Source organism: Cryptococcus depauperatus, chromosome 1 (assembly GCF_001720195.1).
Source record: "Cryptococcus depauperatus CBS 7841 chromosome 1, complete sequence".
NCBI classification, from domain to species: Eukaryota; Fungi; Basidiomycota; class Tremellomycetes; order Tremellales; family Cryptococcaceae; genus Cryptococcus; species Cryptococcus depauperatus.
In genome coordinates this window covers 1,182,092-1,204,024 of record NC_089468.1, presented here as the reverse complement: position 1 = coordinate 1,204,024, position 21,933 = coordinate 1,182,092, and the positions used below count along the sequence as shown (strand labels likewise).

At 45.8% G+C, this 21,933-nt stretch overlaps 9 protein-coding genes across 9 annotated transcripts; 5 read left to right on the top strand and 4 right to left on the bottom strand.

The window, feature by feature from the left end:
• Nucleotides 1-41: 41 nt before the first annotated feature.
• On the top strand, nucleotides 42-5,057 carry L203_100453 (uncharacterized protein; the record flags this gene model as incomplete). The annotated part of the gene is made up of 12 exons (XM_066209912.1): nucleotides 42-304; nucleotides 547-1,098; nucleotides 1,165-1,521; nucleotides 1,569-1,641; nucleotides 1,691-2,904; nucleotides 2,953-3,175; nucleotides 3,224-3,352; nucleotides 3,402-3,722; nucleotides 3,865-3,882; nucleotides 4,019-4,651; nucleotides 4,699-4,909; nucleotides 4,957-5,057. The coding sequence occupies 12 exons, from the start codon at nucleotides 42-44 to the stop codon at nucleotides 5,055-5,057; spliced, it is 4,095 nt and encodes a 1,364-aa protein (XP_066066009.1).
• Nucleotides 5,058-5,748: 691 nt separating this feature from the next.
• Nucleotides 5,749-6,921, top strand: L203_100452 (uncharacterized protein; the record flags this gene model as incomplete). Its single annotated transcript, XM_066209911.1, has 7 exons — nucleotides 5,749-5,782; nucleotides 5,848-5,941; nucleotides 6,022-6,121; nucleotides 6,175-6,209; nucleotides 6,266-6,341; nucleotides 6,412-6,650; nucleotides 6,702-6,921. 7 exons carry the CDS (start codon nucleotides 5,749-5,751, stop codon nucleotides 6,919-6,921), a joined length of 798 nt encoding a protein of 265 aa, XP_066066008.1.
• Nucleotides 6,922-7,054: 133 nt separating this feature from the next.
• Nucleotides 7,055-8,894, bottom strand: L203_100451 (uncharacterized protein; the record flags this gene model as incomplete). The annotated part of the gene is made up of 2 exons (XM_066209910.1): nucleotides 7,055-8,631; nucleotides 8,681-8,894. The coding sequence occupies 2 exons, from the start codon at nucleotides 8,892-8,894 to the stop codon at nucleotides 7,055-7,057; spliced, it is 1,791 nt and encodes a 596-aa protein (XP_066066007.1).
• A 212-nt stretch (nucleotides 8,895-9,106) lies between these two features.
• L203_100450 (uncharacterized protein) lies at nucleotides 9,107-10,694 on the bottom strand (the record flags this gene model as incomplete). The annotated part of the gene is made up of 3 exons (XM_066209909.1): nucleotides 9,107-9,753; nucleotides 9,803-10,285; nucleotides 10,331-10,694. 3 exons carry the CDS (start codon nucleotides 10,692-10,694, stop codon nucleotides 9,107-9,109), a joined length of 1,494 nt encoding a protein of 497 aa, XP_066066006.1.
• Nucleotides 10,695-10,939: 245 nt separating this feature from the next.
• Nucleotides 10,940-11,968, top strand: L203_100449 (uncharacterized protein; the record flags this gene model as incomplete). Its single annotated transcript, XM_066209908.1, has 2 exons — nucleotides 10,940-11,175; nucleotides 11,224-11,968. 2 exons carry the CDS (start codon nucleotides 10,940-10,942, stop codon nucleotides 11,966-11,968), a joined length of 981 nt encoding a protein of 326 aa, XP_066066005.1.
• A 380-nt stretch (nucleotides 11,969-12,348) lies between these two features.
• Nucleotides 12,349-13,060, top strand: L203_100448 (uncharacterized protein; the record flags this gene model as incomplete). Its single annotated transcript, XM_066209907.1, has 2 exons — nucleotides 12,349-12,551; nucleotides 12,604-13,060. The coding sequence occupies 2 exons, from the start codon at nucleotides 12,349-12,351 to the stop codon at nucleotides 13,058-13,060; spliced, it is 660 nt and encodes a 219-aa protein (XP_066066004.1).
• A 152-nt stretch (nucleotides 13,061-13,212) lies between these two features.
• On the bottom strand, nucleotides 13,213-17,137 carry L203_100447 (uncharacterized protein; the record flags this gene model as incomplete). The annotated part of the gene is made up of 5 exons (XM_066209906.1): nucleotides 13,213-13,425; nucleotides 13,478-14,308; nucleotides 14,365-15,488; nucleotides 15,536-15,806; nucleotides 15,860-17,137. The coding sequence occupies 5 exons, from the start codon at nucleotides 17,135-17,137 to the stop codon at nucleotides 13,213-13,215; spliced, it is 3,717 nt and encodes a 1,238-aa protein (XP_066066003.1).
• Nucleotides 17,138-17,370: 233 nt separating this feature from the next.
• On the top strand, nucleotides 17,371-20,147 carry L203_100446 (uncharacterized protein; the record flags this gene model as incomplete). Its single annotated transcript, XM_066209905.1, has 8 exons — nucleotides 17,371-17,469; nucleotides 17,518-17,559; nucleotides 17,609-19,042; nucleotides 19,096-19,542; nucleotides 19,597-19,712; nucleotides 19,762-19,947; nucleotides 20,006-20,055; nucleotides 20,116-20,147. The coding sequence occupies 8 exons, from the start codon at nucleotides 17,371-17,373 to the stop codon at nucleotides 20,145-20,147; spliced, it is 2,406 nt and encodes an 801-aa protein (XP_066066002.1).
• A 134-nt stretch (nucleotides 20,148-20,281) lies between these two features.
• Nucleotides 20,282-20,875, bottom strand: L203_100445 (uncharacterized protein; the record flags this gene model as incomplete). The annotated part of the gene is made up of 3 exons (XM_066209904.1): nucleotides 20,282-20,624; nucleotides 20,678-20,767; nucleotides 20,823-20,875. 3 exons carry the CDS (start codon nucleotides 20,873-20,875, stop codon nucleotides 20,282-20,284), a joined length of 486 nt encoding a protein of 161 aa, XP_066066001.1.
• Between the last annotated feature and the right edge of the window lie 1,058 nt (nucleotides 20,876-21,933).

Sequence of the window (21,933 nt, the reverse complement as noted above, 5' to 3'; positions counted from 1 at the left end):
TTCTTGCCCTTTGTGCTTTTGGGTGCTCCTTTTACTGAACAATGGAACACCAAGGCGGCCTGCCTATGGGTTCTGCTCGTGTTCAAAACGACAGAGATGCACAATCGCATCCTTCACACCAACAAGTCCACGACTGGAATTTCTCGCCGCACACGCACCCGTTTGCAACCACAAGACCACTACGGATGGGCAACCACGACGCGACAAACGGGCTCATGTACCAGATGCCGGTGATGCAGGGCTTCGAGAAGAGCATGTCTGAAGGAGGCTTCGGCGGGGACATGAAGCAGACGGCGCTGTTGGAGTGAGTGCATCTCTCTGCTGCTGGGCAAAATTTGGACTCGCCAGCGGGAATTTCGAGCACCAACAGGGTATGCGCCGTGCCTACTTTGTTTGTGTGGTGGGCGAAAAACAATTCCCCGGGTACATCTCACCGCCATTACCAGAAAACGTTTTTGGATTTTTGGGGACGCACCACCGCCGCGTCTCTGCATGTTATATTCTCTGCATTCTTGCCACCGCGCTGACTTTATCCTGTTAAATTAGTCTCAACGCATTGAACGAGCGTCTCCAAGGTCTCGGTCTCAACGAACAGCTTGATTCTATTGGAAGTTTTGCGACTGCTAATCAGCCAAAACTTGTCACGCCAAACGCGCAAGGTCAGGCGCCGCATCCTCGAAGAAGGACTGGTAGTAGGCTAGCTGCCAGTCACGATATTGAGGTTAATCCGACTTCGAATACCCAGCCTGGGGCCAGTGGCAGAAATTATTTTCTCGATCCCAACCAACCTGACCCCAATCAGCCTTATCAGCGACTGTACCCTGTGCCAGAGCTCGCGCCCAACGACTCGGTCAGTATGTATCGCCCTGCTGCTCGGGCGCCTTCAACGATAGCCGCCTCTGCACGCAGAGACGGCGCATCTCTCGACCGTGACGATACTCGCACGAACGGACTAGAAGTTTATGATGACGTTCATTCCCAGGATGAGGGTTCGTACTGGTCGCAAGACAACATTACGCAAGGAACGCCTGGTACGGGACACAGATTTGAAGAGCAAATGACTGTAGGCCCTACGAGTGTTAGAACAAGAGGCGACATGTAAGTCCTGGTCTGCCAAGGTCGAGCTGGGTGTTTATTTTTGAACTAACGTCATTTGTTGATTAGCGGTCACAGCATGCACGCTATGCGCAACCGTTTATTAGCTGAAGCACGTCGAGACCATGATGTGATGGCGACGACTACACGTTTACAAATCACGGATGCTCAAGCTTTGGCAACTGCCACCGCTCGACTTGAGAATGCTGAAAAGCAACTGCGGGACTTGCAGGCGAAGTTGATTGCAGAACAAGTAGCTCGTACTCAAATTGAACAAGAGGCGGGCATTAGAGAAGATGAGATGAAAGGTTACCAAAACGAATGGGCCAGTGCCGTCAGAGCGCTGAGGAGAGCTAGAGAAGAGGGTAAAAAGACAGACGAGGAGAAGCGAAGGCTGCAGAGATGTTTTGAGGAGGCGAGAGACAAGTGAGCAACTGTCTTTCAGCCACATTTCAACTCTAATGATTGCGCAGGCTTTGGAAGTATCATGAAGCTCTCAGAGTCCGTGAAGCTAGAGCTCAAGGAAAGGAAGAAGGACGGGCTGAGGTTAGTTCAGTATAGATTGCTGCAGATGATTAGCTAACTTTTGTCTCAGGCATGGCAAGAAGCTGAACGTTGGATGGGTGGTGCTCCCCCTATACCGGGAGTGGAGCCTATACAAGCACTCCCAGGAACGGTCTTGCATCAGACACCTGCAAACCTTCCAATCAACATTCAATCCCCGCAATTCCAATCGCCCATCGCCAACCCACCTCAACAACAAAACACTCAGCAGACCGCATACACTCAGCAAACCCAACAGGCATCTCAGCAGCAACCAAACTCCAGTCAGATACCGATGCAAAGCATTGCTGAGCTTATGGAGTGGTTTGCTAACAATCCTGGAGCATTCCCGCAGTTGAACGGCAATAATGGTACCCAGCAGCAGGTAGCACCTCAAGCACAGGCTCCGCAACAGAACGTGCTATCTCAACATATGCCTCAGATTCAGACAGGGCCTCCAGCTCCCCAAACGTTACAAGTTGATCCAGTGCAACATGGCGCTGCCGCTCAATTTTTGAACAAGACTCCAACTCCTCCTCAGGTCCAACCATATGCTCAAGGGATGCAGCATCCACCTGCAACATTGCCCTTCATGACCTCAACGTCTCAAACGCAGCCAATGATTCAACAAAACAGGCCGCCACAATCTCAAATGAGCATTCCTTTCCAGGGAGCCCAGCCTAATGTGTACCACACACCTCGCACGCAACCACAACAGACTCAACAGCTTTCCTCCTCCCAAACCCAGCCTACCAGGTTCCCCCCTAACAGCCTTGGCATCGGAGTTCCAACTGCTCTTTCTACGACTGTACATCTTCCAATGCCAGAACCTGCTTCTAATCCGCATCTCAATGACAGTTATCTTGACCGAGTAGAGCATGACCCGGAGCTGAAAAAGATGATGGCCGGAGACAGATCTAAGACTATTCATACATCAATGGTTCCCTCTACGACTGATCCAGCGGGCAACGGAGGGCGATCTCACATCAATGACAGTGTCTCTCATGTTGACAAGCCCCTTCCTCCGCTTACTCCAGGCAATGGAAATCCTCTTGGCCGCTCTCAAACCACCCGTCCAGCGGCTAAAGCTTCCAGCACGAATGGGTCTAGCAGACGGCCTCGAAGAATGAGCCTTTCTGACGGTTTACGCAATTATGATCACCATCACCGGCCCATGTCTCAGATTCCTGATGGTGACAGATATCCTGTTTTCCCTCTGCAAGGCCAGAATGGTGGAATAGATCCTGCTAATATAGGATTGCCGTCGTTAGTATACAGCCCCAAAAATGAAAATAAGACTGCTGATAAACTCAGGTCAAGGGACCCATCCAACTTTCAATCCCCCAACTCTGATTTCCGAGGTCGCAACTCAGAGATGAACACACCATCAAGAGGACTGCGAAACAGTAATGTTCCATCTTCGAGAAACCGAATGGCTGGCGCGTTAAGAGGTGATTTGGATTTGGAGCCTGAATTGGGCGAGATAGAAGAAGTTGATGAGGAGAGCAGGCCTGTCAGCATGATTCCTGCCAATCAGGTCAGTCTCTCTATCTCGATGTGCTATAGCACAGCTGATTGTATTTAGGCTCCGCCATCACTACAACAGGGACAGATCCCGATCTCATATCGAGGAGCGATGGCCAGCTCTGCGAGAGCATCTCAAATGCCTCCAAGACCTGCTCCTTCAATGCCTAATATGAGGCACCGAGTTAATGTAAGTTGCGACAAGTTAGTCTAAGTATAAGCTTACACAGTCTACATAGCCTGTGATGCCGCAGCCTTTAAGTCAACCGCGAGCGCGTTCAGATTATCAACCTCGACTGCCCCCACAACCAAATTCTATATCGGCTCTCTATAATGATCGCCAGAACGATCCTGCTGCTCGAGTAAACGACAGTCTACCTGAGCCTGAATCTATGTATCATCCTCCAAAGTCACATGACATGTTTGTGCCACCCAAATTGGCACCTGCAACCATCAGCGGAGCTGTCGAAGATATACAAGGGGCACGAACAAGCGCACTTGGATTGAGTGGCGTTGGCAGTGAAAGGGGTGAAGAATCAAATAGGATGAAAGCACCAACTGTAGGTGGCGGAAAGAGGATGTCTTGGTATGCGTAGCAGCTCACATGGACTATAATGCTTGCTTCTATTTATCCCTCAATATCTTGTTTTCTTGATGATTTTCTGTGATTGTCCCGCAATGTATCTGTATCAACATCAACAGATTACTGTTCAACCACCTGTACGTTCAAGGTTCCGCGACGTTCTTCAGCATTAAACAAGATCAAGGACCAAAGCTTACCAATGTACCAATTGTATGCTAATTGTAACTCTCATTATGCCTATCAACAAAATAAACGGACTTTTAAAACAATCAGTCTTCAAGATCTCGATCAAACAATCCAACTTTGGCTGCTCTGCCATCTCAAATGTCACCAGAAACCCACTATACTCCTACGCCAGCCACCACCATCGTTGCGCCCTCTATTATAACGTCAGGAAAGAGAGATCTTATTGTACTTGACACTCCTCCTGGGGAAAGAGGTGAGCGCTTTAGCGTTGATATTCCTCGTTCTCCTCCCACCTATTCGCAAGCAAAGACGCACATACGCTCTCATTCTCACAATCTGCTTTTTCATCACCAAAACCATGATATAGGGCATGGCCAATTACAGCACGAAATAGAGCCGCGAAATGTTCCATTGCCGTCTTCCAGGAGTGTTGCACCTACTTCCTACACTCATGCACCTAGCACAAGATCACACGCAAGGTCTCATTCTCAGCCACAGGGAATATCTCGTAGCCGCGATCAACGTTTATGGCAACCCCATGACATACCCCTTCCAGCTACAAGAAGCGTGGCACCTACCGCATATAGCTATACGCCGGATAACTCTTCTCATGAGAATTCAGACGTGACTCGTAGAGAAGTAAAAACCGTTGAATATGCAAGAGAGGTGCCACTCCCTGGCGGAAAAGAGACTGTGTATGATCAAAGGACGACAGTCTCCGTAAGTATCACCATTACCCGAAGGAAGCTATGCTAAGCAATCTTTAGACTGCAACGGACGAAGACAATCCCCCTATTTACTCTCATGCAATCCGTTCTCGACCTTCGTCTCGGCAAACGCGAGCCAAAGTTGGCGCTCCACAGAGTGGGCAGAGTTACAAGGGAAACGGAAGCAACGTGAGCATAGATAGCAGGAATGGAATCGATCCAAAGATGTATCCATTACCACCTAGTAGGTCGACCATAAGGAAAGCATCAAGTGAGATTAATCATCTAAACACAAACATGATGTTAACAAACACATAGCTTATGCTACATCGGTCCCTCCCATCGAGGAAGTAACTGAGCCTGAGAGTATACGAGAGAATTTGCGAAACAGTAGAAAGCCGACGGTGTCTGTGCATTAACGCATGCGACATCAGAAAGAAGAAAGCGAGCATTGATCTGTACACGACATTCTGGACGAGATTTTGAGACCAAAGGCAAATTGTTACAATTCTGTAAGAGTTCAAGGCATTATAATGCAAAAGACGGGTGCTATGTATCATTTTGTGAGACAGCCGCATCCACGCTTCATTGCTGGTGCTCAACATGTAACTAAAATAGCGTTAATTGCTGAAGCATGTCAAGTTTTGTTAATCGAATGAGATACAAGTCCGTATATCTGCAAGAATAATTGTTGACCGTACAGATTCGCAGTCCACAGACAACTGCTATAACAAGTCGGATCTCATCATTCAAATTCATCCAAGATGTTCATGATATAGGATTTTACTATAAAACAACTCGGAAAACTTTCATGTCGCTTTTTCGCAAGCTTCAGTTTAGATCAAGAACGTACGGAGGGGGTTATGATCAGTTGCTGGTCTTTGATAGATACTTGGTGGCTGTCAAATCAACATACAAAACTTTTATAATTTCAATCTTGAATCTATTACAGAGTTGTGTCTACATATTTAGTTTTAAAATCCTAATAGGCCTTGCGTTACGTAATTGAATCATCTCCACACTTCTTTCATTTACATCTTTCTTGTTAAAGAAACGTCAGTCGCAATAGTTGGAATTTCCAGTCGGATGTCAGGCTCCTACGTTATCAACATGCCTTCTACCGCTGCTTCCGCCAAACCTTCTCGTATGTACATTAGGGTTTATGGATCGGCTTGAAGACTAGCAGTTGAATCACGGTCCATTTATTAGCTGATGACAAGTATTCGGTCATTCTCCCTACCTACAATGAGCGCAAGAACCTTCCTGTGATTGTGTGGCTGCTAGCAAAGACATTTGAAGCTGCGTGAGTGTTTACTTTGCAACGTTCTGTGGGCAACGTATGGGAACCAAAGTGTCTAGGATAGAATCTGACTGTGCATATAGCGGGGTTTTGTGGGAGGTTATCGTTGTAGATGATGCAAGTCCGGACGGGACACAAGAGGTTGCAATGCAGTTGGCAGGTGTATACGGGAAAGATCATGTCGTAGGTGTTGGAGCTCATTGGAAAAATCATGATATTGCTGATGCAAAAGCCAGGTTTTGAAACCCCGTGCTGGTAAATTAGGTCTGGGGTAAATATGGCGTCCTCTGTGCTCGTGTTGCACTGCAGTGGCTGATCTTCATATAGGACAGCCTACGTTCACGGGTTAAATTTTTGTACGGGGAGCTTTGTGATTATCATGGACGCAGACTTTTCACATCATGTACGTATTTAAACCCAGTCAATCTTGCTGTACATCTTCGTCTTGAACAATTGACCAACGGCGATAATAGCCCAAGTTTATTCCAGAGTTTATCAAACTTCAAAAACTTCATAATCTCGATATTGTCACTGGTACTCGATATTCTTCTCACCCCTCTCCCAGACCCACATCTGGTTCCCCTCCTATCGGTCTAGGCCCAGGAGGCGTTTATGGCTGGGATATCAAGAGGAAACTTGTCTCCAGAGGTGCTAATTATTTGGCTGATACTGTGCTGAGACCAAGTGTGAGCGATCTCACTGGCAGTTTCAGGTAAGTCCATCGCCATCAGAGCGAAAGAAGCCAGATGTTTACAGCATATAGGTTGTATCGTGTTTCCGTCATTAAAGACATTATATCCCGTTGCACGTCCAAAGGCTATGTGTTTCAAATGGAAATTATTGTTCGTGCCCGAGCATTAGGTTATACAGTAGGCGAGGTGCCCATCACATTCGTTGACCGTATCTATGGAGAGTCCAAGCTGAGCGGGAATGAAATTGTAGGATATGCTAAGGGAGTCGGAAGTCTGTGGTGGGGTATTTAGATTAAATTTGGTATCTTTTGTTGTATGATTTGCTCCAAACCACTGACTGTTACATACCACATAACAAATGTTTCAAAAAATGCGCTCATTTTACATACAAATTTCCTCCATTGGATATTTAATGGCAGTCTTGTTAATTGATAGCAATGACTAATGGCTTGTCTGGTATCTTTCCCATGTCTTTCCCTTCAGTCAAGTTCCCTTTCTCGGCGGCCAATGTTGCTCCTGGAACTTGGTGTGTAGACATGATGCTACCACTTGCTGGAGGACCAGTCCCTGCACCACGCCAACTCCATCCGCTCTCATAACTCTCCCAGCTACCTTTTCTCCTCACTGCTTTGACGCTAGCATCCTTATCTGCCCTTCCGTCAACTCCACTGCTCCTGATACCTCGGACACTTAGACTAACCGAAGGCGCACCAATTGACAAATGACCGCCACCATAGGAATGAGTGTATGAATGAGAAGTATAAGTAGACCCTGGATATTCACGGTCTCTGTCAACCAAATTCGGAGGAGAAGACGGCGTCGATGGACCAGCCCAAGCGACGAAACTGGGTGAAGTGATAAGGCTAGGTGGACGGTGAATTTGTCCAGGAGAGGCGATGGCAAATGTAGAAGAAGCAAGTGTGAGGGTCGACGCGTTCCGTTCTGGAGGAGATGATGGTCGAGGATTGTAGCAGGGATGAGGTTTAGAGTGTTTTGGCGCCTGTACCAAATTACGTATAGAACTGGGGGCGACTACAGGCGCTGTCGCGGAAGCATCAGGGATTATTGGTGAAATTGGTGGAGTCAAAGTTCCTGCATTAGCATGCAAGACAGCTGATGCTTCATGTTGAGGAGATGAAAGCTCTGAAGATGAATGGCGTTGAAGTGGCGCTTGCGCAATGTGCGCTACACCTGAACTGGAATCAAAGCTGATGCAGGTTGTGAGTTTGGTGCTAATCGAGCCTTCTCTCCTTCTTTCTTCGTCATCTTCATCGTCCCCCGCGCTCCCGTTTTCACTCGCTTCTTCATGACCTGTCCCCGACGATGTCGAGAATGTAGTTTGCGGGCGTTGAAGAGCAGTATTTGGATAGAGCATCGATGCCGATCTCGACCTAAAAGATGATTGGGTTGGAGAAGCCCTCACCGAAGGCGGAAAAGGCCTTAGTGAAGCATCATCGTCTGCTCTGCTATCCTCTCCTTCGCCGCCTTCTATACTCTTGCTTCTACTGGACCTTCTGCTCCATATTCTTCCACTCCCTTCTCGACTATGTCCATCTCCACTCGCACTGGTACCAATCGTCCCGCTCTGAATAGCAGATTCATCCATTAGCTGCTTATGGCGACCTGCTGGGCCAAGCGGAAGGGATGGGTATGGGTTGTTGGCCTCTCTTCGTCGATCCCTTTCAAATGTGTTTGCAGCGCTCGATACAGAGAATGATACCGACCGAAAGGTATCCGCTCGGCCAATAGGCGGTAAACGATTATCTGGACGACCATTCGCATTGTTGCCATTTCCATTAGAAAGACCTAATCCACGCGCTTTAGGCATGGAAGCCAGTCGAGATCTAGGTTGTTTGGCGCGATGCGGGCCCTCGCTGACTGTCGCGCGTCGCGCATTGAGCTTTCGCGTTATCCAGTCGAAGATAGGCTTCTTCTCTTTTTCCTTGGAGTTGTTAATCAAAATGCCACCTTCGAAATTAGCATGGAAGGTATTACAGTTGGCTGAATGACAAACACTCAATTAACGCCTTGGAAATGTTAAAAGACTTACCTGGATGGGAATGAGCGTCGGCATATGCTTCTGCCACTGTTCTTGTACCAACCGCGCCGCCGTGGACTGTGAAGTTAGCTGGTGGAGGAACTGAAGGGGCGTTGGGCGACATTTGGAGAGAGGGGGGAGAAAGACAAGGGTTCTCTTCAGGTAGAGCTGGTGGCCGAGGTACGCTAATGGACGGGGAAGGTGCAGTGGTTTGACAGCTTGTCATTCTGCGAGTTAAAAGGAAAAAGACAAAAGTTGATATATAAACCCACGAATGACTTACTAGTCAAATGATGAATATGGAAAGTGAAGTGGAGGTTGTTGTGAGTCCCAGTGGCAAGAATGTCCGGACATAATGTGAAACTGGACATGCATTGTATTGATACAACATTCAAAAAAAAAAAAACCCTAATGTAATATGCATCTTCATTCCATGCTTTATCCATTGCACCATCTTCTCCCCCATCTGTCTGCCGCAATGACGCCTTGATCTTCGCTGCCGTCTCCAAATGAATGATCATCTCCCACAAACGCATAACTCTTTGCTGCATTTACTTTTCTTTTGGGACATCTGACACCTAGCCATACAGGGCATGTGCGGTCTGCTTTATTGCAAGTAGACATGCAGGGAAGTAGTTCGTCATAATCATAGGAGGGCGCAGGTAGTGATGGGTTACGAGGATTTGAAGAAGTACGGTGTATGGTTGACGGAGAGGGAAAGATGGTGGATATACTGGATCCGGTGACGGTAGAAGTAATGTTCGCAGAAGGCGAGTCCGATACACCGCATTGAGGGATCACCATGCGGCATAGCCAATCCCTATACGCATTGTAGCAATCCAAGCAAGACGACACGTGCGAGTAGAGGTCTCTGCCACAAGCCTTTGAAAGCAGGCTGGTAGAAAAAGCGTCAAGATTGTTAGTGATTACAGTTGCTAGGTTGTCTGGCAAAGATCTTATGAGCGATACATTATATGTCTGGCCTGCTGTAGTGGCTGTAGTCGTATAATTTGCTGGCAATGGAGCGGCATAACCTATACCTGGGCAAATGGAACTGGGCATGACTAACTGGCAGGCAAAACCCTCTGTGATTGCAATTAGTCTATTAAGCTTGATTCTTTGGTTTGAATATACCTTGTTTAGTCACAAGCCATGCCGGTCGACTTAGCACCCCTCGGCCGTCTTTCAGCCAGGCGGTATAATTTGTGCCGCTTTGCAATCCCTCCAATACCCACGTTTTTCTGAATCCTTCTCTCCCTTCTATCGCCATCCATTCTGGTTCGCTGCTTTGATAGATGGTGTTGTTTACACCTGAAATGCTGCTTTGGTTCAAGGCTGCGTTGATGGCGCAAACGGAATTGTCGAGTCCAAGTGAGGTAGGAGAAGAATTTGTAGGTATGAGGATGAGTGAAAGGTCTGTTGTGAGACTGCTGTTTAGAGACTCCGACATTAATGAGGAGGCAGAGGGAATAACCAGTTGGGCGCCAGGAAGGGTATAATTGGGGTAGGAGGGTTGTGTCTGAGGAGAAGAATACAGTAATGGAGAAAAGATGAGGGCAGAAGAAGAAGTTGTATCTCCAAGCGTAGGATATGCTGCTGACAGAGAATAAATCGGGTCTATACTAATCAGCAAATGTCAACCGCCCCTGGTAGACTACTCACCTTGCGAGATTGCGAGTTGTACGACGACGTTTCCAGATGGAATATCTAATGTCACGGAATTCCCTTGGCTGTCAACGTTGAGACCAAGTAGTATGAAGATATCGCTCTCCGTTGAGTTTGCTGTCCAATTTGCAAAACCATAGCTCCACTGCAGCAGCCAGGTACTGCTGTCTTTTATAGCTCTCTTGTTGTATCCCAATCCTCCTGCTGTCACTGATACACCCCCCGAATATCCATCTCGAGTCAGCTTGGCGGTAGGGAGGAACGATGGGCGATCTCCAACAGCAACTAAGGCCGTCGGTGTTATTGATGTGTTCTTTGACAGCTGGCAGATGGAGAAAACCATGTGGACTGGGGCATCCATGGCAGGGACTGTGAGAGAGAGCTGTGGTTGAGAAGCATTGAGCAGCAATGTTGAGGTAGAGGGAACCACGATTGATTGTCCTCTGGATAATGAGAGTAAGATTGTGAATGACAAAAAGAAAAAAAGCATGGCATAGTATAAAAATTCAAGTTGAAGATGGAAATGCAGAAGGACTAATAATTAATTAAATTCCACCTCAACTATTTTTCATTTGCTTTTATTATTATTACTATTCAACCGCAGAAATGCCTTCCTCAAGTCCAGCAATATCACGGAAAACAATCCATTCTGACCTCTCGCATCTACATTGGAAGCAACGTCAAAAACGGCTCGCAGAGATTGCGCGGGAACAGGAGATGCTGGGTAATGGCATAACACCCTCAGAGCCATCGTCACAAGAGATTCTTTCTCAAATGCCAAGGGAAGAGAAATCATTAAATCTGAAGGAGAGAGAGAGTATAGAATCAAGTGCTAGTTACTGGTCAGTGGAATGCAACGTTTTTTGTTTCTTTTTTCTAACACGTTATAGGAATTCTCTTCTCGTTCAAGCACGCAAGGCTAGAGGACCGCAGTGGGACTATTCTACGCAACAACATCTCTATGATCGTAGATCAAAAGACTATTACACACACGGACAGAGTCCACCGCCAAGTCCTACTACGAAAAAGCGAAAAATTTCGACCAGAGAGACGACAATGAGGCAAGGCAATGCGAGTGTCGACCGAATTTCTCGTTCATCAGACACGCGAGAACAACGTCACACTCATGTTGACCAAACAAATGCACCATTTGTACAGAATGCTCCATCCATACCAACGATTCCAATCACTAACACCAGCCACATTTCTCATGGTCGTCCTACTTCAAGCGACAACCCATCAAACTCTGCTTCCTCGTTCTCTAATGACTATATGGTTACCCAACCTCTTCCCGTCCCCGGAGCACCACCACGACCACTCTCGCGCTCACATGCCATTCACCAATCTGCACAGAATATCTCTACAAGACCGTCGGCTCCGGCGCCTGCTAACATTCAAGTAGCCCCAGCTTTTAATCCTGCCCTTCTCGCGTCCCTTCCTTCTTTTAATCCTTCACAGACTTCAGCTCTTCATGCCCACCCTCCTAGCTCTACTAGAATGCATAATGGGATGATGCTTGGATCAAACGGTCTGCCCATAATAGGAGGTGGAACCTTGAGTTTCCCTGGACAGCATGGCCGCACTGCTTCAGAACATAGTGTCAGTCAGGAACTTGATCCAGCGCTTGGTGTGTAAGCGTTGGCTTTGATGGAACGAGAAAGACGACGAGGAGCCTACATCAGAGCATCATGGCAGGAAAGGCCGTGGTTGGAGAGGAGTACATTGTAAACACTGGAGCGTCTGCTTTATGGAACATTATTCTTGAGCTCGTCTCCATGTATGCAATCAGGTCTGTTGCTTGACAGGCTGTACCCTTTGTTATGCTATGGTGCTCCGTCACCGATAATGCATGTGATTTTACTACACATTTTGGAAACCATGGTTAGAAATAACAGCAACATCGGAGATAAGATATACTCCGGATATATGACGTAATATCATGTTAGCAACAAAAGATTCTACATTCACAGTAATGCTACTTTTCAAAACTTAACTTCAACAACCACACAATTGATATGTCAGACCCCATAGAGATGCAACCTCTCGGAGGATCAGTCCCTCCCATTCCTCCTCGGCATTCAACAACAGCCAATGCTGTCCCTACAAGTTCTCTGGGTCAGGCTTATAGAGTGGCTGAAGAGAAAGCGAAAGCAATGATGTATTTACAAGAAGGCGGAATGGATGCCACTTCTATATGGGGCATTGTGCTTTCCTCTTGGTAAGCCTCCTGTATTGACTTTGGATTCAATGTTCATCACTGAGGATCACAGGTTCGTCATCCTTGCTTTACCACTCCTCTTATTTCCTAGAATTCTCATCTTCTTTTCCCAAACACCTCCGACTACCGCTTATGCGACCAATATGGCAGCTTTGAGAGATAATCATTATGATGCACTTACTCCCCTCGAATATACGCTCTGTCTCTCTCTTTCATTAGGTCTCATCGCAACTGCCCTAATATCTGTTTTTATCCTTGTACCCACCTATACCCCACCTACCCCAAATCCATCCCGAGGTCCTCTATTGGGCGTTCTCGTGGGTTTGACAACTATTTCTGGCGGAGTGCTTTGGAACGCAGGTGGCCTTGGTGGCTTGGGTATATTTGTTGGCGGAGGAAATGCCTTCGTAGCAGCATGGGGTTGGTGGGTTATCGTTTTTGGGGATGGGAAAGGTCACTTAACAAGAAGTCATAAACCTAAAACTCCAGCGAGGCTCCGAAAGCTTTAACTATCGTAGTATTCGTACTTGTATGATAGTTGATAACAAAATGCAGTAAATGTTTTATAGATTCAACCTACTTTCATTCCAGAAAGTGTCTCAAAATCGAGATTACATCTGTTTCCCCCTTTTGTTGGTTATCTCTATTAATACAGTAGAACTCATGTCGCTACAGCCTCTTGATCTTCTCGCAGCATCCTCTCTCTATCACGCTCAGCGGCAGTAGCATCCCTTGCCGACTCAGTGTTGTTGGTTGTCGCACTGTTCTCATTGTTATTGGGGTTACGTCTTCTACGACGTCTAGGCAATGTAATAATTTTAGGCATGAGACGCTCATCAAGGTCTTTGGCCACGTTTGTAGCAGCCTGGAACGCCTATATTTTCGATCAACAATTATAAATAGTCAGAAGAATGCAAAAGACTTGCCTCGACCCAGTCAATCGTATCTCTAGCACTTTCAGTCTGCAGCAGAAACTGTTCGCCGTCTGCCCGGATCCGAACTACATTGTTCCTTTTGTGGTAGTCCGCGGCTAGTCCGCTTTCTGTCTTATTCAATGAGTATTGTTTGACAAGAACATTATGTTGGAAATGACTTGATAAAGGAGTCGTTATTGACCCATGAATAGTTGACAGAGGCTGATTGTTTGAACCAGCGTTTGAGTTCCTCTTTTGTCTACTCAATCCAAACAGAGCTGGGTCTTTGACATTGGATTCTCCACCAGAATTGTGCACCGTAGATAGCGAGCTACGCCTGTATCCTGCTTCAATACTGGTGTGACTAGACTCTGAAATTTGTCCACTAGAAGCAGGGATACTAAGGGTCGAGGGCCGCTCTTCGGATAATCTTCTATTTGTAATACCCAAGCTTAAACCCTCCTCAGATCCAAGCCGGTTATCTAGGCACGTAGCAGATGCCCTTCTCTCCTCTATGATTGAACTTCTTCTACTTCCAGCACCTATAGTGCCACTTAATGATCCTCTCGATTTTCGATCAGGAGGTGGATGGACATGTAAAAATTCTTCCGGATCTTCTTCTTCTATGGTAGGCACTGGTGCAGTGGGTTTAAGCGGGAATCGATGCGGATCGAATTTGTACACTAGGAGAGTTGTACCATGAAGGATGAAATACAGGCGTTTCCAACTGCGATCTCGAGCCTGAATTTTTTCAATACGCTGCTTTCCGTTAGTGGGATCTACACCTAGTTTACGTTCCGCCATAAACTCCATCTTTCGTTGCAGCATTCCTTCAATATGAACCTGTAAATATCTTTAAGTCAAGAAACGATTTAAAAAGCAATGGATGGGATGCTCACCGCACACCAGTATCTAGGCAAATCCTCTCGCCCTTCCTCCTCTCTCGGCTTAGGCGCAAAGGCTGTAGAAAAAGGGTGATCCAATGACTCATATTTGGGGGGCAGCACTACCAAATCATCTGCTGATCTTCTTCTTTTCAACTCGATCCCTTTTTGTTTGCACGATGAAAGAAGATTGAAGTTGTTTAAACCTGCGGCAGGCGTTGGAGGAGGTTTCGCCCATTCAGTAGGGCTCACAAGACCATGGGCAGTCAACGGCTGCTTTGGTGGTAGGTTGATACGGAAAGGGATTCGCTGACCTGATTTCACTGTCTCAAAGATTGGTTCCACTGGCGCACGATTCGAGAGATTACTTTGAGTACTGGAAGTAGAAGCGGTTGATGGTAGGTTGATCATAGAAATTGATGTCTGACTATATAGCGAGGGGCGACCAAGAAGTGTTGAACACTGAGTCACCGTAGAAGGACTAGCTACAGGGCGGAGGGCTAGCGGTACTTGCTTATTCGCCCCAATACTAGAATTTTCAGCTAAAGCTGAAAATTCATTTGTGTTGCTATTCCCGCCATACTCATCCATTCTGTCGTCTTCGTCTCCGCTTTCCCCTGATATGCTTCTTGCGGGTTCCTCGGTAATATTCTCCTGGTTCGCTTGTTCATTCTTCGTAATCTCCGTCCTTGCATTGTAATTTCCTACGGACAGCGCTTCACTGGCTTGGTCTCTCAACGTATCAGTAGGTCTAGGAGAGGTAGAGATACTAGTCGTTGATGAAGTGGGTTGGCTGTCAAAGTAACCGGAAACGCTCTGTGGTGTTGTAACCTCACTGCAATAAGGCAACCGTTCCGTGGAAACTATCGTAGTTATGGCTACATCAATGGCTTTATTTTTTGTCGGTTTTGCCTCTGACTGGATGTCATACCTAGAGGTAGCTTTTGGAGTCTCGCAGGTGAAGTGAGCCCATGGTGCATTTTGCGTTCTTTCTGAAGGTGTTTCGAGAGACCAAAGCGATTTTCCATTAGCTTTGGGAAGAACTATTGGGCTGGGAACAGTCTGGAAGTTGGGTAGGGGAGGTGAAGTGATTTGTCGCCGGCTAACTAGGGTATCTTCTTCACAAGATGTGACTATGTCTTTGTAATAATACGTTAGTGATGCGGCATTTATAGAAAAAACTTACCATTTTCTTTCATCGTACTGTTCCCTATATTGCTTGTTATCGACGGCATCTCTGTTTCTTTCGGCTTCGCTTGCCCAAGCAGCCTTGTCATGAATCCTGCGGAACTATTTTCTGCACTGGGGTTGATTCTTTTTGTTTCTGTCTCATCATCAGAATTTCCTTCTGAGGCCTCCCCATCATCAGAGTCTACATTTTCATCATCCCCTGCTTCTCCGACTTCGCCATCTCGTTCTTGTTCATCTGTGTTAGTCGGCTGACGCAACATAACAGGCTATGGTTGCAGTATGTGAGCGGGACAGCATTATAGCAGATATAAGAGCCCACCATTGCTTTTCTCGCCTTCCTAGCTTCTTTCTCTGTCATAGGGATTTTTTTTGCTTTGGGCGACGGTAAATGTAAGGTAAAGTTGCTGATCCCTGGAGTTCTTGGCCCATTGCAGCTCGGTGATCGTGGCCCATTCCAAAAAGGAGATCCCACACTCCCTCCAGGAGTTTTGGGCCCACCTTCTCTGGCTAAATCGCCCCAACCAGGAGTGGAGACTGACTCGCCACAGTGGCTGTCAGCTAAGCCCGCAAGATTGGTGAGTGTGGGGAGATTTTTGATGGGCTGCGGCATAGGTGGGGAGTGTATCACAGTGGCTTTTCGCAGATGGGTACTAGGTTGTATTCTAGAAGATGATGACGAAGGTGTAAGCATTGGAAAGGAAACAGCAGTATACACGGGACCACTAGAAGGCATGGGAGCATGGCGAATATTATCAGGGGGAGCGTGATCGCCAGTGTTTGGTCTATTAGAGCTTTGGCTGAATACGAAAGTTGGGACAGTAGGAGCAAGCTCAGCCTGTTCGACTTTCATAGTCTTCTCCTTCCAGTTCAAATGGTCCATTCTTTCTTTGTCTGGGAGATTTGATACACCACCATGGGCATTGTGTTCCGATGATGGCTGTGTCATATTGCCTTTTTCTCCTTCACAACTAGAGATAATTGTCGATCGACGCTTCATGTTTTCATTCCCAGCTACTCCAGCTATAGCGCCACTGGTTATGGGAGGCTCAATTACGTCCATGCCTACAACAGAATTATCTCGCTCAGCAATTACAATAGGATACGTTGGCTGCCATGATTGCGATTGTGACTGTTTTTTGCCCTTTTTAACAGATTGTTGAACTGAGTCTTGATGGGCCTCTAGAGAAATAGTAGCTGCAGGACTAGATTTTCCCGAAAACAGTGCTGATGAGGCAATCTGCTTTGCATGTTCTGATGTCCAAAGTTTGGGTTCTTGGTACTTGGCCAAAATGATATCTCTATCCGCATTTGTTTGTTGTGTGGTTACGGGCTTGCTTGCGCGAAATTGAGTATTCGCTTGGAAGCCTAGGTCTCGTTTTGAAAGCATAGATGCTCTTGCTGCTTTTTTCTTAGAGTTTTCCCCTTTGTCGCCGTCAATGCTAGCCTTTCGCCCCCTAAAGAGAGATTTTAATGATAGCGAGGTCGATGGCTGCTCCCTCTGGTTTTCAATGGAAGGCTCGTCTTCCGCTAAATGCTTGAAAGAGAGTCTTTGGGTGTCCGTAACCTCTGAGACGCGGCGGGATTGGCTCGCAGGCATGTCCGTTCAGCAACGTCTCTTCTATTTTTCGCCAAAAGAATAAAATTATCGATATAGACATGAAAAGTGGTTGGAAACAAAGATGACGGAAAATAGAATAAAAAATTATTTACGTCACCACAAAGAGATTATTAAGATTGTTCCTGACCTCGCAGGAGGGCCATTGCCGCTACCCGGCTATAACCAAATATCCGACTAAGAAATCTTTTTGCTTTATTCATCTTATTTTTATCATGGAAACTTTCTTTTCTGGAGCAGCGATGGAATGCGGGCCTTCCAACGCCGTAAAAGCTCTGGCGAGGAAGACGGATGTGGATAGGGCAATACAGCAGGTAAGTAGAGGGCTATAATATGATAATGCCTTGCTCATCCAGTACTAGGATCGTTTGGTGTCCAGTCATGGAGCAAGCGCTTCAAAGTCAGTGAGTGTGCACAGAAACAGCCATGGACAATAAACCTGACAGCCTCAAGCCTTTCACTTCCCATACTCATAAGCACTCTTTGGTTATTCAACATGCTCAGCCGACGTTATCAGAACCATTTGACCTATCCTCCCTAAAGCAACATCTCTCTCCAACCTTGTCCTCTGTTCCAGGTACCAGTCAGTCTCACAACAGAACCGTCCCATGGGCTCAAGAATTTCCTCAACAGTTTCATGCACAGGACCGGCTGTCAAACAGCTCCCCAAACTGGATAAACGAGTTCGCAGGTCATACCCCCCCTCCTAAGACCAGAGAACAGGCGATATCGACACAAGCGGCAGGGCCTGCACCATGGGAAACCTCTCACCTTCAACGCCAACAAAGACCACAAAATTATGTCAATGTACCATTTGATCACCTCACTTCGAGCATAGATCACCCACCATTTCAGCGACACGTTAATGAACATCCACAGGGATTCGCAGTCGCTGACAACGGAAAAAATTCTTCAACAAATTCAGAAAACTTTTCCGAGCCGCAAGATCTTCTAGCTCTCACCGCTCGCTCTTTTGCTGAAACCATGGATAATGATTCTACTGTTCTCTCTCAAAACCCTAAACTCAAGCAAAGTAAATTCATGTCTTTGGTCAGAGGTATCGGAAATGGGAACATCGTTATGCAGGAGCGCCCTCTGACGCAAAACGAAGATATTGTGTCAGATATTAGCTTTGTTAAGAGAGAAGAGAATGGATTATGGCTAGAGCAGTTCAGGAACGAAACGGCAGAGAAACAAGACACAAAGCCAGCTTCCGGGACACCATCTCATACACATGTTCGAGTGAACTACCAGTCCTCCCCTTATCCCCAAGGGGAAAAGAATTATCCTGCTCTCAGCTCTTGGGCGCCTTTAATGTCAAATGCTTCCCCTTCTCCATATATACCATCATTCCAAAACGGTAATTCTACAAACAATAACAAGGTTTGGGAGGAGCAGTTTCGCGATCAAGAAGCGATCGTTCAATCGACTATATCTACCCGTGAAGAGGTCCAAGCCGCTACTGAGTATGATAAACAAAAATCAGTCCATTTCGCACATTCAACATTAGACAAAGAACGCAGCACCGTGCCAGATAAGCTAGAAGAAGCTTTGGCTTCCAATACAAGTATTCCGGGCTCTGGTTGGGGCTGGAGTGAAGCTGGACTCACAGACGACATTGATGAAGAAGTGTTTGCTCATTTCAATGGACAGATTAATTACGCACATAGTGACATGGGTGGAGGTGTGGGAAAGCACGAGGAATGGGCTCAGCTGCAAAATGGTGAGGAGCAGTTATACAAAAATACACCAACGAAACCGCAATTGAGAGGAATGAGGCTGAGAGAGAATTCTGAAAGATATCTGTTCCATGCGAAAAATCCATACGCAGCTAACAGGAATGAGGTGATTCATGAAATGTTGATACATGATTCGCCGACCATAAAGGCAAGTCAATTGTAGTCCCCCTTGTTGTAACTCTCGGGGCTGATTATATATAGAGTGTATTGGAGCTCGAAGCAAGAGTCCAAGAGATCCCCACATCACATGAAGCATGGTACACATTGGGCCTCAAACAGCAGGAAAACGAACGTGAAGACCAAGCCATTCTAGCCCTCTCCAAGGTCATTCAAATAGAGCCTACTTTCCGCCCTGCATATTTGGCGCTGGCCGTGAGTTACACAAATGAGAATGAAGGCGAGGCGGCTTGTACCATGCTGGATCGCTGGATCAATCTTGGTCAAAATGATCAACAATTCGAAGCAATAACGGAGCCTGATAGTAGAAGTGCCTTGATTGAACGACTGATCAACATTGCCAGAAGAAACCCGAGTCAAATTGATGCAGATGTACAAGTCGCTTTGGGCGTATTATTTAATATGGTGGGCGGCGAGGACTACATGAAGGCTGAAGATTGTTTCTCGGCAGCATTGGCTGTCAGGCCAAATGTGCGTATCTCTGTCAAATTATCAAAGACTCGGTGCTGATGTGTAGGTCTATAGGACTGGCTCTTGTTCAATCGTCTTGGCGCAACACGGGCTAATAGCGGACGGTCTAATGAAGCTATACATTATTATAACAAAGCCCTTCTTTTGCATCCAAACTTTGTCCGTGCTCGGTATGTCTGTTCATGTGATGATATCAATTAAGTTCATATCGACTATTAGTTTCAATCTCGGCATTTCTTACATGAATCTCGGTCAATATCCTGCAGCAGCTCAGGCTATTATAGATGCTTTACGACTACAACATGCAGATGCAAGTGAGGCATATGGATTCGAGACAGATGGGAAAAGGGCAAAAGGTGTTACTACTGAATCTCTTTGGAACAATTTGAGAAGTGCCTGCTTTTAGTACGTGATAATCATGACGAAGTCTCTTAAGTGTGTAGTTTGTGCTCACAACTGGTAGCATGAACCGACAAGACCTCATTAAGTCTATAGACGAGAGAGACCTTGCATGTAAGTTAAACTCTATCAGATTCAGCGGTCTGTCTGCATGCTAATGTATAACTGAAACAGCCATGCCTCTCAATTTTGTAGACGAAAGATGAGTAATTTTGCGTCATTTAGACAATTCCTTAATAATTAGGTATGATTCATTCTGAACATAGTGATCGTATACCGTTGATACATATATAGATACAACAATTGGGCCTAAACATTGAGCTTGTAACTTGCAATTTTTCTAGAAGTCATACACGTCTTGCACATTCTCTCTAATTTGTCCAGTTCCCACCACGATGTTACCATCTCTTCCAAATCCATCACCATATGGATCGTACCTCGTCTCAACCCCCGTGGGAGCAATTCGTTGCTCCGGGTCCATACCTATCTCAATATTCTTAGCCTGCTGTTGGAATTGAGTCTTTATATGCATCGTTTGACGAATGAGAAGATGGCAGGCACGTTTCAGCGCATCGGCAGGATTTGAGCGTTCGTCTGTTTGTATTTTCAAGACAATGTCGTTTTCAAGGGGATGAGGGACTTTGTAGCCAGCAAACATGACTGTAGGATCAAGAAGCAGTTGACTAAAAAACCAGCTTAGTGTAAATCATTGGTGACTGAGTATCTGTCTACTTACGCTCGAAGCATGTTGCCTAGAGTGTGATCTTGTCTTCGCAACACAATTGTAGATGCATTGGAAAGCTTGGGGTCTTCAGTGATTGTCAACCTGAAGCAATAGATATAAGCTAACAGAATTACCATTGATTAGTAATAAAACCCACGGCTTTTCATCGTCTTGCAATAACCAAGAGTCAATCCTATTGGGCTGATTCATTGCGTATATCTACTATGATTTGAATTAATTATTTGAGAAGGAAGGATGAGACACGCTGTGTGGATGAGTTAGCCACATCATCCTTCATTAACAACGAATGTGATGTATGAAATGAGATATCATGTGGTCAAACATTCTCGGCCAAGGCTGTCGACCCTCCAGGGAGGAAAGCGTCTGTTCCGTGGATTGACAGATTATAGTTGTTTGTAGAATAATCATACGTAAGGAGAGCATAGCATAGAAAAAGTGTTGTACTCACATAAGAATCTTGTCGAAAGAGTTAACATAAGATGAATGATAAAAAAACGAAAAATGAAGAGGGTTTATGGGGAGGAATAAATAAATTTCCTTGTCTCCCAAAAACATATTATTCATCCTACTCACTACTTTCAAAGAATAATGTAAGTGCCTTAGCATTCTACACTGCCTCTTGTTTTAGATTTAACTTTGTCCAATGTGATTATCCAACAAAGATCACAAGCGTTCTCTGAGGACAGAAAAACATATATATGAATGGGTTTATTATAATTCATCTTTTCTTTAGATACCTTATTTCTATGCATACAACCAGTACTAGTTTTGCTGTTTTCGGAATTTCATCAATATATAATGTTCTTGCATAGTCATTATCATCAACAACTCAGTGAGGCACTTCTGTGTCTACACATAAGTAACAAATAATAGGTAGGCACTTGATGACTGGCACGTCTAATTAGATAGCTCATTGAAAGCACTTGTGTCAGAGACACAACCCCAGAGAATGAATCTAGCTTTCTGTCATTATATATCATAACCTAACTACTAAGTAATATCTCATCCCAAGGGCATAAGCACTGTAACCTCCCGAGTGACCTATGTTGAAAATGCAGAAAGAAGAATAAGAGAGACGTATTTTAATCTAAAATTATGTGACAGTATATATATGGTGAGTCCAACTATATACACAGTAAAGGAGGTTAATTAACTATTGCGTTGGACGGTTAAATAACGTATTATTTTCAACAACCTAGTCTTGACAACTTGGTGTCACACTGCGTTTGTTGCCTATATATTCTAGG